General features: G+C 38.2%; 1 protein-coding gene across 1 annotated transcript in view; it reads right to left on the minus strand.

Annotated features, from left to right (window-relative positions):
* LOC107669703 (PR domain zinc finger protein 5-like) overlaps nt 1-16,188 on the minus strand; it is a 96,911-nt gene that overhangs the window by 71,915 nt on the left and 8,808 nt on the right. The window contains exons 2-7 of the mRNA XM_016462055.1: nt 14,139-14,222; nt 10,709-10,831; nt 2,666-2,840; nt 1,737-1,914; nt 1,481-1,576; nt 1,230-1,351 (exon numbers count right to left, since the gene is read on the minus strand). Coding sequence (XP_016317541.1) covers nt 1,230-1,351; nt 1,481-1,576; nt 1,737-1,914; nt 2,666-2,840; nt 10,709-10,831; nt 14,139-14,222 — 778 coding nt within the window. The remainder of the gene's footprint in view (nt 1-1,229; nt 1,352-1,480; nt 1,577-1,736; nt 1,915-2,665; nt 2,841-10,708; nt 10,832-14,138; nt 14,223-16,188) is intronic.

Here is a 16,188-nt window from a genome sequence, read left to right on the forward strand (position 1 = left end):
TGGAAGTGAGTGAGTGAGTGAGTGAGTGAGTGAGTGTGTGAGTGAGTGTGTGAGTGAGTGAGTGTGGAGTGAGTGTGGAGTGAGTGTGGAGTGAGTGAGTGAGTGAGTGAGTGAGTGAATATACATTGTATACAACGGTCAACACAGCAAATGTATTTAAGTTTAAAAACTTAAGACCAGTGCAAAGTCTGCATGGGGAATTTCCAGACTGCACGGATTTCTATTGAAATGACTGCATTTCGCCCACTGAATTTCATCACAAACATAAATGTGACCTTGGTTGTGGTTGTGAGACTATTTTAACATCCAGAGTGCTTTAATTCAGCATCTTCTTGGGTTGGCTTTAATTTATCTAAATAATTAGATGAATAATTATTTATCTAAATAACTTCAAAGTCAGAAGTTATTTAGATAAATAACAAAATTCATAGCAAAAAATAATTGTAAATAAAATAACTTTACTGCAAACAAATGGGTAAGATAAAAGTTGTCAAGTTGTTGGCATGCAAAGTGTAGAAAGATTTGTTAATTCTAATATGAGATATCTTGTTTTGTACCATTTAGCTTAATTTTACGTTTTTTCAAGTTATGAAAACTTGACGTGGTGAGGACATTATGTTTGAGGAGCCGATTCAGAGCTGATATTTACAGCCTAGAAAGCACAGAACAGAACAATGGAAAAGAGGTTTGGTTGGACGAGGGAGAGAGATTTAAGTTGTAATGTTTACATCTACATAGTATGTCAAACCTTTATTTCAAAACAGCAAAACCCACCTTACTATAGCAAAACACACAGAATCATTTATATAGCTGTAAGCACTTTCACAAGCGCTCAGTTAATCGTTTAGCTTACTGTTTGGATTAATTTGCAAATGACTGATTCACTTGCATGTGGCTAAACGGTCCAATTATAATTACTGACAATAATATTGAAAACATTCTGATACGCGCTTTCATCAGCCGATTAGGGGCCTTCGACTCATTTTCTCAGATGTGTGCGCTTCTGGCAGAGAGACCGACGCACTGAGAGTCTGGTGAAAAGATGAGTGTAGAGAGGGAGGGAGCGCTTAGCGTTTATCTGACAGACAGAGGGGATGAAGAGCGGCTCAGAAATGAAGAGATTAATGAAGATGTTAAACAGCCGCTGATTAAACTCTCATTACAGACGGGTAATTTCGCACTCGCCTCAGTCTCTCTCTCGCATGTGTGTGTGTGTGTGTGTGACCAACCTGTGTGGACGTTGCCTTTGTGTTTCTTCAGGGCGTCTTTACTCCTGAATCTTTTCCCACAGCTCTCGGCCTTACAGATGAATCGACCGTCTCCTTTACACACCTCTTTATGCTGCTCAAAACTGCACACAAACACTACATTTTTATTTAAAATCAACATGAAATGGTCTCTTCTGTAATATGGCATGTTTCAAAGGGAAACAGGAGTGGGCAGTGCATATGAGAATGGAAACGACTCAAGGCTGATGTACCTGGACTCTGAACAGAAGGTGCTGTGACACAGGACACACTGATGAGCTTTCGAAGGATCTCCTGATGAAGCGGAGCTCTCTATACAGTGAAGAACACTGCAAATCAACAGGACATCAGCATTAACATGTGAGACACTGATAAGCTGTGTGTGTGTGAGAGAGAGAGAGAGAGAGAGAGAGAGAGAGAGAGAGAGAGTGAGAGTGTATGCGCGCGCGTGTGTGTGTGTGTGTGAGAGAGTGAGTGAGTGGTACTGACTGGCGCTGCAGGGCCTGTTTGACAGGAAACTCTTTTCCGCAGGAGTGACATTTGAACTCTTTGTCCTCTGTACTTCCTCTCTGATGAAGACTCTGAAGATGTTCAGCTAACACTTCTTCACTGGGAAAGCTGCTCTCACACAGCAGACACGGGTAATCTTCCTTCTTAATCACCAGCTCTACACACAAGTTATAAACCAGTGATATTAGTTTTGCACTGGCTTATATAATGCTGCCATATTTATCATACAACATAGTATGTTGTGTGAATCAGGAGAGAAATCTGCACAGATCAAGCACTGTTTACACCAGAAAAGTCCAAAACAGCTCTAAATTATGATGTAGGTGGATTTTGATGTTTGATGAAGAGGGGATGGACTTTTTCACTGGAGGAAGTGTTATTATGGACTCCTGTTTAAAGGACAGTTTAAAGTAAAAAAAAAAAAAAAAAAAAAGCCTTGATGGATTTGTTTCTAACAAACACACAGTTTTTCACTTCTCAAGACATTAACTGAAGGACTGGAGTGGTGTGGATTATTGTGATGTCTTTATCCTACATTTCTCCAAATCTGATGAAGAAACAAACTCTTCTACATGTTGGATGGCCTGAGGGCGAGTACATTTTCAGCAAATTTTCATTTCTGGGTGAACTATTCCTTTAAGTGCCTAATAACGGATATGCGGAACCGATTTGTAATCATCGTTTTATTGCTGCTTTTTGACACAATTATGACTACATGACCATTAGAATACAACAAAAACAAACTGTGCATTTATTCATAACAAATTATCATTACTACTAATGTTGTTATTTATGCCATTCTATTTATGCCAAATTATTGTGATCTAGATTGTTATATGTAGACCCAATCACACATTTCTGTGTAAATTATTCATAATCCCTTTTAGAAAGACCCTAAACATGCATACCTGTTTCTGCACTGAGGTGTTTGCTCTCTTTACTGTTCCCATCTTCATCTTTGATGTCCTGGTCTTCCTCCAGGTCCTCCTCTTCCTCCTCCATATCACTGTCCAGGTAGCCAATCAGAAGCTCTGTATCCGTCTCGATGTCATCAACAGCCAGATAGAAAATATTCTCTCCATCCTGTTTAAAGAAACAGTGTCAGCAACTTAATTCACATTAAATTGATCAAAAGTGACAGTGAAGATTTTACATTGTTAAAAGATATTAGTTTTTCTGTTCTTTTATACTTTCTTTTCCTCAAAGAATCCTGCAAAAAAAAAAATCACAGTTTCGACAAAAATATTGGGCAGCACAACTGTTTTCAACATTGATAATAATCAGAAACGTTTCTTGAGCAGCAAATCATCATATTAGAATGATTTCTGAAGGATCATGTGACACTGAAGACTGGAGTAATGATGTAATGATGAAAGTAATCATGAAAATTCAGCTTTGATCACAGGAATAAATGACATTTTACAACATATTCATGTCACGGTTGTACTACACTGAGGAGCGAGGAACGAGGAGACACAGGAGAATTCGCAGTAAACACAGTCTTTAATCCTTCCAACACGGGGTATACAGGGCAGACAGGAACACATGTAGCACAAGATGAACATTCAATACCGGACAAGGGAGAATGGCACACAGGCTAGAACTTAAATGGGGCAGATAACGAGGGGCAGACAGGTGAGGAGGATAAACTAATAAGGAGACACACCTGGAAACAATGAACAATCAAACACACGGGAAAACTAGGTAGCAGAGCACATGGGGAGCAAAAACACAACACAGACAGTCCAGGATCCTGACAATTCATATAGAAAACAGCTATTTTAAATTGTAATAATATTTCACAATATTACTGTTTTTACTGTATTTTTTATCAAATAAATGCAGTCCTGGTGAGCAGAAGAGGCTGCTTTCAAAAACTTTTAAAAATCTTACCGACCACAAACTTTTCAATGATAGTTGATATATGGTGTGAGCCATAATAAACATAAATATAAGCTCTTGGTATCAGTCAAATTTCTATATCACATTAAATTGATGATTACTGCATACAGAAAGAATGATCTTCCATTTGTAGGCATCACATGTCAATCCTTGAAGTTAGATTTAAAAACATCTTCAGATGTAAATGCAGCTCGTATGAGGATTCGACTTTTCCATAACTTTTAATGTTTCTGTATTAATTTCCAGGCTTTTGAAATCACCTAATACAGTATTTCCAGGTTTTACATGACTATGAAAACAACTACACTTTATTGCACACCTACAAGTTTATTAACTTGAGTTAAAGCAGTCAGCAAATGTTTCGCTGGTTCATTTTCAATATATTATCGGTTCCTGTGCTGATACCGGTAAAATACTGCATGGCTGGAAAGACCTGTCAGCCAATCAAAGGATCAGAAGTAACTGTGTGTGTGTGTGTGTGTGTGTGTGTTATAACTGAATTAGACGTTGAAAAGCAAAGATCCAGGTGTCGTCTGACACTGAACAGACAACACAACAGTGATCTGCTGGGAGGCTCAATCACACATTCACACGAGGGGAAGAGTAAGATCAGCAGCGCTTCCTGATTAAGGTCAAAGGCCAAACACTTGAACCCCTGTTTAATGACTTTATCAGACCTTCATTTCCTAAAAGGTCATGCAGAAATAAGCACAATTGCCGTACATTATGTTAAAACACAGTCACAGATTTATCCACAGGGAGATGGTGAGAGAAGTGTCATGTGTGACAAAACACAGACTCTGTTCTCTTGATTCTGCTGTAATGGCCATCAAGATTGCCAACATCTCAAACTCACCAGAGACCCATTCACAGACACTGCAATGCAAAGCAAATGAGCCTGCATCCATCCATGTGAAAAAAATTCAGGGAAAAAAAAGCATTCAATGTACTATTAAATTTAATATTTAATAATTTATAGTTAGCATAGTAAAGTATTATAGTAGTATATTATAAATTAAATTTTATTGAAAAAACATATGACAAAATGTTACAGATACAAAATCTTGATATTTTGGGAACACATAGGCCTTCACTTAATCATATTTTAACCACAAAATCACAATTTCAGCTTCTCTAGATTAATTAAGCATAATCAAACAGTATGCTGGAGTTTAGCCATATTTACTGAGATATTCTTCACAAATGAAAGGGACTATAAGAATGACAGCAATTTCAACAGTAAAAGACTGCTGCTGTTGACATTTTACTGAACGTTTCACACATTTTTCTTACATTTTTTTTAATTACTGGAATTAACTGGAAATATTAAATATGAATTGCAATTATCTTAAATAAAATTAGTTATTTCACTCTTTTAGCTTTGAATAGAAGATACTTTATACCAGTTTTAATAAGGTAGAGAGCATGTTAATGTATATGATAAATAAATCAGTAAACTATGAGATCAAATAAACTAGGCATTTAAGTTAATATCCCCTTGATTGGTGCTTACGTGAAATTAAGAAGAAATTTCTTAAATGACAACAACTTTGATTAATATTCACGTTTATAATTTTTGAGCAAAGTAATCATTAAGATAATTATCAGTTTTAATAATTATCAGTTTAACCATTACCATTATCATGCAACCCTAGGAACACATCTAGCATGCAGAATCATACTGCACATTTACATTCTGTTTTTGTTGTGACTGATTCTATAATGAACCCTCCAGCGAGCTATTGCATGATAACCGCAAAGATATGTTTTTACGTGTTGAGATGAGCTGTGAAATCATTCTGCAATCACAGCATTATTCCCATCATTTCATCTGAATCACAAGATGCTACAGGTGCATTAATACTGACTGTGAGTAGGGCACTGGAGGTTGCCAGGTCACTGCATAATTGGTTACTACTCAACTGCCATATCCAACTCATGTGACCTCAATGTGTACGCCCACATGTGCATGTCCACATGTCCCGGTGTGTGTGTGTGTGTGTGTGTGTGTGTGTGTGTGTGTGTTATTCATCTAAGGCTCATTACACTTCTCTTATCTCCACACTCTTTGGTGTTTTCAGATCTCTGGCACTGCAAAAGCACATCAGCACTGCTAGACATAACAAACAACTCACTCCATCTCATTCCCTCTGCTTTCTGCCTCTGTTTCAAAGCCTTATGCAAAGCTGCTCTCATACTCCGTGGCTCTGAACCAAGACCTAATGAGTGGCCTACGTAATATGTTTCATTTGTAATAATATGTTTAATTTATATAGCACCTTTCCCAAGCTCAAGGACGCTTCATAATGAGAGTAGCAGAAAAGCAATCATTGCATACATAATCAATTAAATGGACAATGAACATTTGCCAAGTCTAAGACTTGTGCAATTGCTGCATATCACAGTAGTACAAACAATCAAATACAAGCAGAGAACCAGAACAGTTTAAGAAAAGACATATTGTGACCGGTAGTATTGGTTAAACGGGTAGGTTTTGAGTTTAGACTTAAATTCATGCAGTATGGTAATTGTCCTAAGAGAACGGGGAAGTGAATTCCAAAGTTTAGGAGCCATAACCGGAGAAAGATCTACCTCCCATAGATGATAGGCAAAATCTCGGAACACAGAGAAGTTCACCTCCAGATGATCAAAGTGGTCGAGAGGGAGTATATGGAGAAAGTAAATCAGAGAAATAAGTAGGTGCAAGACCATAGAGTGACATTAAGGTAAGCAGAAGAATTTTATGAATAATATGAGAGGACACAGGTAGCCAGTGGAGGTTAAATAGAATAGGAGTGATGTGAGCAGACCGTTTAGTGTAAGTTAACATTCTCACAGCAGAATTTTGGATATATTGCAGAGGGGAGATGGAGCGCACTGGTAGTCCAGAAAAAAGAGTGTTACAGTAATCGAGGTGAGATGTGATAAATGCATGTACTAGTGATTCAGCATCTTTTGGGCTGACGAAGGAACGGAGTTTGGCAATACGGCGAAGTTGAAAAAATGCAGCTTTAGAGAGTTTACTAATGTAGGCATCTAGATTTAAAGAAGAGTCAAGAATGATACCTAAGTTTCTGACGGTGGCAGATGGAATAATTGATGTAGCTTCAAGGTCAAATCTGGGGGCATTAGTTTTTTTTGGGGGGGGACCGACAAGTAAGATTTCGTTTTTAGTCAAGTTCAAACTGAGAGAATTGGAGTTAAGCCAGATCTTTAACTTGTTGACGCATGACAATAGAGGTGAAGTCTGGTGAATAGAATCAGGTCGGCAAGCAGTGTATATCTGAATATCGTCGGCATAGCAGTGGTACTGAAAACCATGGTGGCGAATAATTTGTCCGAGGAGCAAAATGTAAATAATAAATAATAATGGCCCTAGAACTGAGCCCTGTGGTACACCCTGTTTGAGTAAGACAGTGGGAGATTTATAGTTACGCATGGTGATGTAGTATTGTCTGTTTGTCAAATAGGAGGAAAACCAGGATAATGCAGCTCCTGAGATGCCAATCTCTGAGAGGCGCATGAGTAATAACTTATGACAGACAGTATCAAAAGCTGAGCTGAGATCAAGTAATAAGAGTATGGAAAGACTGCCCGAGTCACCAGAAAATAGGAGGTCATTTATAAGTCTTACTAAAGCAGTTTCAGTACTGTGTTGCGAGCGAAAACCTGACTGAAATATATCAAAATGATCGTTGAGAGTTAGAACTGACTGCAGTTGAGTGGTGACAACCTTTTCCATGATTTTTGAAACAAACGGTAAGTTGGAGATTGGCGATAGTTAGCGTAATCAGTTGGGTCCAGATTTGGTTTCTTAAGAATACGAATAACAGCAGCAGTTTTAAGTGAAACTGGAACAGTGGCAGAGATAAGAGGCATGAATGTGAAATTGGAGCAGAAATGATAGGAGGTACAGTGTTTCAAGAGGAAAGTAGATGCAGGGTCAACCCGGCATGAAGAACAATTGGAGGCAATACGTAGGCAGCACTTCAAAGGGGACATTGGATGCCCATTTTCCACAAGTTGGTGTGATTCTTTAGGGTCTTCTTGAAATGTCTGCAACATACACAGTCCACCATCGGCTTGAGCAGTATGACGTCATATTGCTCAGAAAATCAAAACGATTGATTATCGAGACTATTTAGGTTTTTTTGGGGATTAAAAAAAGTAGTGAATGGATTTTTATCATTGTAGGGTGGTTGTGTCCACAACTGCTAAGACACATTTATATGTGAACACCATGTAAAAGTGAATTTTGCATCCGATGTCCCCTTTAAGGTGTGCCCTTTATGCGAAGCCTGTTGCTTCAGAAAAACAGACAGGCAATTATGCTTTGTTCTAAAATAATTTGAACAAATAATTTTTAGCTCATTTTAACTAATTAATCTTAGTGGAAAAATCCATCAAAAATATCAGAAGTGAGTGAATGCAGTCCAAACAGCTGATAAAAACATCACAATAATCCACAAGTAATCCACACAACTCCAGTCCATCAATTAACATCTAGAGAAGAGAAATGATGCGTGTTTGTAAATGTTTTTAAGTTTAAACCATCACTTCTGGCCAAAATATGAGCCCATAATTATCGTGATGTTTTTATCAGCTGTTTGGACTCTCATTCTGACGGCACCCATTCACTGCAGAGGATCCATTGGTGAGCATGTGATGCAATGCTACATTTCTCCAAATCTGTTGAAGAAACAAACTCATCTACATCTTGGATGGCCTGAGGTTGAATACATTTTCAGCAAATTTTCATTTTGGGGTGGACTAATGCAAAAAAAAAAAACAGAAAAAAGTCCATTGTCTATTATCGATAGTGTGGCGATGTATTAAGCACAGCTCACACAGCTCTGTTGGTCACCTTTTACTCTTACATGTAAATGTGACCACACCTTTAGAGTTTCGCAGTGTTAGCTTAGCAACATGCTAACCCAAAACTCGATTAGTCAAGCCTTAGAGCCAAACCTTACTTACACTTCTTGCAGATGGAATAATTGATGTAGCTTCAAGGTCAAATCTGGGGGCATTAGTTTTTTTTGGGGGGGGACCGACAAGTAAGATTTCGTTTTTAGTCAAGTTCAAACTGAGAGAATTGGAGTTAAGCCAGATCTTTAACTTGTTGACGCATGACAATAGAGGTGAAGTCTGGTGAATAGAATCAGGTCGGCAAGCAGTGTATATCTGAATATCGTCGGCATAGCAGTGGTACTGAAAACCATGGTGGCGAATAATTTGTCCGAGGAGCAAAATGTAAATAATAAATAATAATGGCCCTAGAACTGAGCCCTGTGGTACACCCTGTTTGAGTAAGACAGTGGGAGATTTATAGTTACGCATGGTGATGTAGTATTGTCTGTTTGTCAAATAGGAGGAAAACCTGGATAATGCAGCTCCTGAGATGCCAATCTCTGAGAGGCGCATGAGTAATAACTTATGACAGACAGTATCAAAAGCTGAGCTGAGATCAAGTAATAAGAGTATGGAAAGACTGCCCGAGTCACCAGAAAATAGGAGGTCATTTATAAGTCTTACTAAAGCAGTTTCAGTACTGTGTTGCGAGCGAAAACCTGACTGAAATATATCAAAATGATCGTTGAGAGTTAGAACTGACTGCAGTTGAGTGGTGACAACCTTTTCCATGATTTTTGAAACAAACGGTAAGTTGGAGATTGGCGATAGTTAGCGTAATCAGTTGGGTCCAGATTTGGTTTCTTAAGAATACGAATAACAGCAGCAGTTTTAAGTGAAACTGGAACAGTGGCAGAGATAAGAGGCATGAATGTGAAATTGGAGCAGAAATGATAGGAGGTACAGTGTTTCAAGAGGAAAGTAGATGCAGGGTCAACCCGGCATGAAGAACAATTGGAGGCAATACGTAGGCAGCACTTCAAAGGGGACATTGGATGCCCATTTTCCACAAGTTGGTGTGATTCTTTAGGGTCTTCTTGAAATGTCTGCAACATACACAGTCCACCATCGGCTTGAGCAGTATGACGTCATATTGCTCAGAAAATCAAAACGATTGATTATCGAGACTATTTAGGTTTTTTTGGGGATTAAAAAAAGTAGTGAATGGATTTTTATCATTGTAGGGTGGTTGTGTCCACAACTGCTAAGACACATTTATATGTGAACACCATGTAAAAGTGAATTTTGCATCCGATGTCCCCTTTAAGGTGTGCCCTTTATGCGAAGCCTGTTGCTTCAGAAAAACAGACAGGCAATTATGCTTTGTTCTAAAATAATTTGAACAAATAATTTTTAGCTCATTTTAACTAATTAATCTTAGTGGAAAAATCCATCAAAAATATCAGAAGTGAGTGAATGCAGTCCAAACAGCTGATAAAAACATCACAATAATCCACAAGTAATCCACACAACTCCAGTCCATCAATTAACATCTAGAGAAGAGAAATGATGCGTGTTTGTAAATGTTTTTAAGTTTAAACCATCACTTCTGGCCAAAATATGAGCCCATAATTATCGTGATGTTTTTATCAGCTGTTTGGACTCTCATTCTGACGGCACCCATTCACTGCAGAGGATCCATTGGTGAGCATGTGATGCAATGCTACATTTCTCCAAATCTGTTGAAGAAACAAACTCATCTACATCTTGGATGGCCTGAGGTTGAATACATTTTCAGCAAATTTTCATTTTGGGGTGGACTAATGCAAAAAAAAAAAACAGAAAAAAGTCCATTGTCTATTATCGATAGTGTGGCGATGTATTAAGCACAGCTCACACAGCTCTGTTGGTCACCTTTTACTCTTACATGTAAATGTGACCACACCTTTAGAGTTTCGCAGTGTTAGCTTAGCAACATGCTAACCCAAAACTCGATTAGTCAAGCCTTAGAGCCAAACCTTACTTACACTTCTTGAAGGTTGATGCAGACTTTTTGTCCATACAGTGTTCCAAATCAGTCACTCAAATAAAGTTCTTAAGAAGGCAGCTGCCAATGTAGTCAGTACCTAGCAACAGTGTGTATGTGAGAGAGTGTAAAGAGATCTCTGTGGTTATCAGGCTGTGGCATCTTGTCATACCTGAATGGCGGCCAGGTTCTTCTGCTCCTGTGAAGGGGCCTGATGAACAAAGCGAAGCCAGTTAGCATGGCGAGGGTTACTAGCGTCTAGGATATACAGCACGTCACCTTTATTCCCTCGAACCTGCAGAAGTGCACAGATTCAAAGGTTACAAGCCATTCAATCAGAATCCAAGTGGCAATGTTGCTCCTCAAAGCTGCTTCTCAACAACCTCTAAACAGTCATTGAAATATAGTGTCCAATGAACAATCCAAAGCTTTATCCAAATACTACACAAGATGCTTTCATGAATTGCATAGCGTCCAGGTGGGACCCAAAATTACACATTTATAGCCTCTTCTCCAGTAAACATAGATGAAGATCAATGGTACCACTATCTGCCATAATCTTGCAGTGAAACATGACTTCAGTGAGGCTCTATAGGCTGTGTATCCACTGAATCCAACCCACAGATCCATGTACATTAAAGCAGGTTATAAAAAGCATAATAGTGCTGTGATATTTTTTATCTTATTTTATTAACTAAAATACTGCAAAATGCACCAAGAGTCACATCTAATAGATTATTATAAATAATAAAAAGATAAATGACATGCCTTATTTTTGATGAAGTTTTAGGGGAAGTTGGTCTTCTTGTAATACTTATAATAATCTTTAAAAACACTAAGGGGCCGTTCACACACGTTTTTCCATTCCGCTACTTTTCCATTGTTTTTCTATGTAAACATGCATTAGACAGATGTGTTTGATCAGTGTGTCTTTCACAGCGCCTCGCACATGATGCACGGTTCTAACAACATGGAGCTCAAGTTAAAAGAAATTAAACTTTTACGAACCGTGTCTTGAGACACTGCAATCTTTATAAAATCTGAAAATGTATTTCCTTTTTTCATTCTGCACATTGTAATGTCATGATGCCTAAATTCACTTCGATTTTAGTGTTTAGTGTTTTATTTTTTTATTTATTTAGACAGAAATTGTATACATTTTAATCTGCCATTTATCAGCCATAATATAATCAGTATTGTGCAAGTATAATTACATTCTTTGTTGATACAACCAGGTTGGCAAGACTATCCAGTGACAATGTATTTCAATATAAAGTTCAATATAAAGTTTTTACTAACAAATTTGCTTACACAACAATATTACATTGAGAGTGTACACAATTTCAGCCTTCAATCAGGAACATTGCTCACGTCCCACAGGAATGCTCTTTTCCCAAATCTGACGAGTACCTTTGTCCGACTGTTTTTGAATACAAATTATTATTTTGAGACATTTCTCGTTCTTAACTTACTGAAACGCTGACTAATAGCGACTTATTCTGACTAATCTTGAAAGGTAAATTCCCTGAAGTTGTCTGCATCACAACACACAAGCAGGATGAAAGAGCAGCACAGTGAAATATAGTATACTAAAATGATCTATCATAATAATTATATGCACAAGTGTGTAATTTAAGACTTAAGCTCACTATACTTTAGGCAGAATAGTGTCATCAGGGCAGGCAGATCAATAAATCACAAGTCTAATGTGGCTGAACCCAACCTGGTCTGCGTTATAATTACAACTTTTATGCAGCCGAAAATAAACTCAAATCTTTCAAGAGCAGATATTTGATGGGATATTAGATACGGCATGCACTGGGAGACGTGTCTGGCATGGGAGAGTCAGCGTGAGCAGAGTTCATGCTGGCACGTCTCGTCCAATTAATGGTTGCCTGGAGATGAGCAGTGATGCGTCTGTCTGAACAAGAGGGGCAGCAACTTCTCCAAGATGGTTAAAATTCAGTCAGCCCTCAGTAATCTCAGTCACAGAGATACAAACTGATGGAATCAAAACTGAAAACCATTTTAGTAGTCTTTGCAAAGACATCACTATTAGTTTTAGTACTGTCTGAACAAAGCTCTAACCCCAAGTATTAAACTTTGGTTTGTAACTCAACCAAACCGCACTGTTTGTGCTAGACAGACATGAATGAAAGCACAAATCATGTGACTTGTTGAGAGGTGTTTTTGTCGGGTGAACAATAAAACAGGCAAAAAAGTCCAATAGACTTACAATGAATGAGAGAATTAAGCCAAATCACCCTTGTGAAGAAGAAGCAAACTTTAGCAGACCTTTAAAAAGAGTACTTATTACAGAAATTATATACTTTAACAGAATATAATTAAGTGCTAAATTAATGTAACATTTCAGACATACTAACTGCAAATTACTGAAAATGTATAATAGTTTAAATTTATATTAAATGCAGTTAGCTGAACTTAAGAGTGTTTTTGACCCACTTAAGTAGGACTTAAGCACATCTTTATCAGAATCTTTTTAGAATTACTTAAATTGTCTTTGAAATATGGTAAAAGTGCACTTATGTATTAATAAAAATAGTCATGAAAGCAAACACTCTTTAAGTCACTTAAGTGGCCTTTAATTTCTTTAATATTATATTAAATTAAAGTCTTTTAAAAATATAAATTAAAAGGGATAGTTCACGCAAAAATGACAGTTTGGTCATTACTTACTCACCCTCATGCCGTTACACCTGTAAAGGGCGGGAAGGGCAGGAGGGGTGGGAGGGGGGTGAATTCCATTCAATTTATGGGAACTTTCCAGAGTTTTTTTTGGAAACTTGCAGAAATTTTTGGACTTTTTTCTGGACTTGGAAAGTTTGCTGAAATTTGCCGGAAATTTTCTAATCCCGTAAGACTTTCGTTCATCTTTAGAACACAAATTAAGATATTTTTTATGAAATCTGAGAGATTTCTGTCACTCCATTGACAGTTCATGCAACTACTACTTTGATGATTCAAAAAGTTCATAAAGAGATCGTAAAACTAATCCATAGGAATCGAGCGTTTCAGTTCAAATTTTCTGAAGAGACTCAATCGCTTCATATGATGAACAGATTCAATGTAGGCTTTTATTCATATATAAACATTGATTGGCAAACATAAACAGAAGTTTATGTTTACGTTTGCTTAACATGTGAGAACAAACCTCACTGGTTCTTACAAAAGCTCAAACGTAACACACAAGAATGAACCTCATAACTGATGTGTGCATTGATTAATGTTTATATGTGAATACAAGAAAGAGAACCCTCTAGCTACTACCTAGCAAACCATATATCAACAAATTAAAAACCTGTCAAAACACCATAGCAATTGAATTATGAACACTCGGACAATCACTCCCAACAGCCTAGCATGGTCATGGTGAGTTTGTATGGGCAATCACTCACATTCTCTTCAGAAAAACATAAATGTTGTACAGTCATAAAATAGCCAAGATATAAACTGCCATTTTATAAATGCTTGATAAGATATGAGTTGCCTTTGAAGTGCTCCAAAGTGACACAAACTCAAAAAACGTATAGCAATGCATTGTGGGTAAAGCAATGGAATGATTGTTGAGTCTAGTCACCCACCTCCCACATCAGTCGTGGATCCATGCTTTCATCCAAGTCACTCGGCATCCGCTTTTCACCTGCAAATGGACCAAACTTCTCACCCTGTGAAGAAAGAGCGAGTGTGTGTGTGTGTGTGATTAGGCTTTGACATCACATCCAGCAGTTTCTGTGTGGTATCTGAACATGATCAAGGAAAGGCTCTGGGGATCTTTAAGAGTCTATGGGTTGATTCTCCACTCATACAAATTTTTGAGAGATGTCAAGTAGTGCTGGGCGGTTTGACAAAAAATCTGTATCAGGTTTTTTTTTTTTTTTAGGATTGTGGCGGTTTCACATTTTAATCACGGTTTTTCCCTGACTGGGCTTTTATATGAATCAGAATGCATGAAACAGTTGCAGAACCACTGCATTTTAATCACGTTCCAAAGAAATATGCAAGCATGATCAGTTTTTCATTTAAATTAAGACTGTATAATTTCACATTTTGAAGCAAAAACAGAATGGTCTGACTTAAGCTTTGTGAAACTATACTACATAAAACATATCTGAATGAAACAAAAACAGCAGACGGGCTGAATGAGACAAATTCACTCTCTGACAGCAGCTGGAGCTTATGGAACAGCAGTGATACAGTGTTTCCTTGGTTATCATTGTAAACAAAGCAGTGCTGCGTTTATAAACACTACTTTAATATGCATTATACAGAAAATACCATCTAAACTTTTCTGAATACAGTCAGTTCGCCTCAGAGATACACTCATATAAACCCCCACTCCCAAATCAGTGTTTAGGATTTTCATCCAATGTTTCGCATTGTGAGCACCATTTTCACATAATGAGCTTCTTCTGCCTGCTCTGCCAGGTATGAGACGTAATCCTCATTATTGTGTTATCATTATTTATTTGACATATGAAGAAGCAGTCGAGCAACAGAAGAGGACAGCAGTTTGTAAGTGTTTTGTTTCTTTTCTCATTAGATTTAAACGCAGTTGTCATTGCTAGGAAACATTGTTTTGCTTACTGTGTTTACCGTGGTAATCGCGTGTTCAAGTCGCCTTTGTTCTCATGCGTATCGCGTGGCTTAAGAAACCCTCTCTAAATCCAGCACTTTTAGAAAACTACAGACCAGTATCCCTTCTTACATTCATTGCAAAGACACTTGAGCGAGTTTTGTTCAACCAACTCTCTATGTTTCTTGCACAGAACAACCTCCTGGACAATCTGGCTTTAAAAGCCGCCACTCAACGGAGACTGTCCTGCTCTCGGTTACTGAAGCCCTGAGACTGGAAAGAGCAGTTTCCAAATCCTCAGTACTCATCTTGCTGGATCTGTCAGCTGCTTTTGACACAGTTAACCACCAGATCCTCCTGTCCACCCTCATGAAGATGGGCATCTCAGGAACCGCATTACAGCAGTTCAAGTCTTACCTCTCAGGTAGGTGCTTCAGGGTGTCTTGGAAGGGTGAAGTTTCCAAATAACAACTTCTTGCTCTTGGGGTTCCTCAGGGCTCAGTGCTTGGACCACTTCTCTTCTCTATCCCATGTCATCATTAGGATCTATCATTCAGAAAAATGGCTTTTCCTATCACTGCTATGCTGATAACACTCAACTCTACTTCTCATGCCAACCAGATGATCCAATGGTAGCTGTTCGCATTGCAGCGTGTCTGACAGATATTTCTGGATGGATGAAAGACCATCACCTTCAACTCAACCTTGCTAAGACAGAACTGCTCGTGGTCTCAGCCAACCCAGCACTTCATCACAACTTCTCTATACAGCTAGGTTCGTTAACCATAACTCCTTTCAGGACAGCCAGGAAACTTGGAGTTGTGATTGATGAGCAGTTAAGCATCACAGACCATATTGCTACAACGGCCCGGTCCTGCAGATTTGCCATATACAACATTAGGAAGATTAGACCCTTCCTATCAGAGCAGACAACTCCTTGTCCAAGCTCTTGTTCTCTCCATATTGGACTATGGTAATGCTCCCTTGGCAGGCCTTCCGGCATGTACTATCAAGCCTCTGCAACTGATCCAGAATGCAGCAGCGAGAGTGGTCTTCAA

This window comes from Sinocyclocheilus anshuiensis, unplaced genomic scaffold, assembly GCF_001515605.1.
Source record: "Sinocyclocheilus anshuiensis isolate Anshui unplaced genomic scaffold, SAMN03320099.WGS_v1.1 scaffold416, whole genome shotgun sequence".
Classification (NCBI taxonomy): Eukaryota; Metazoa; Chordata; class Actinopteri; order Cypriniformes; family Cyprinidae; genus Sinocyclocheilus; species Sinocyclocheilus anshuiensis.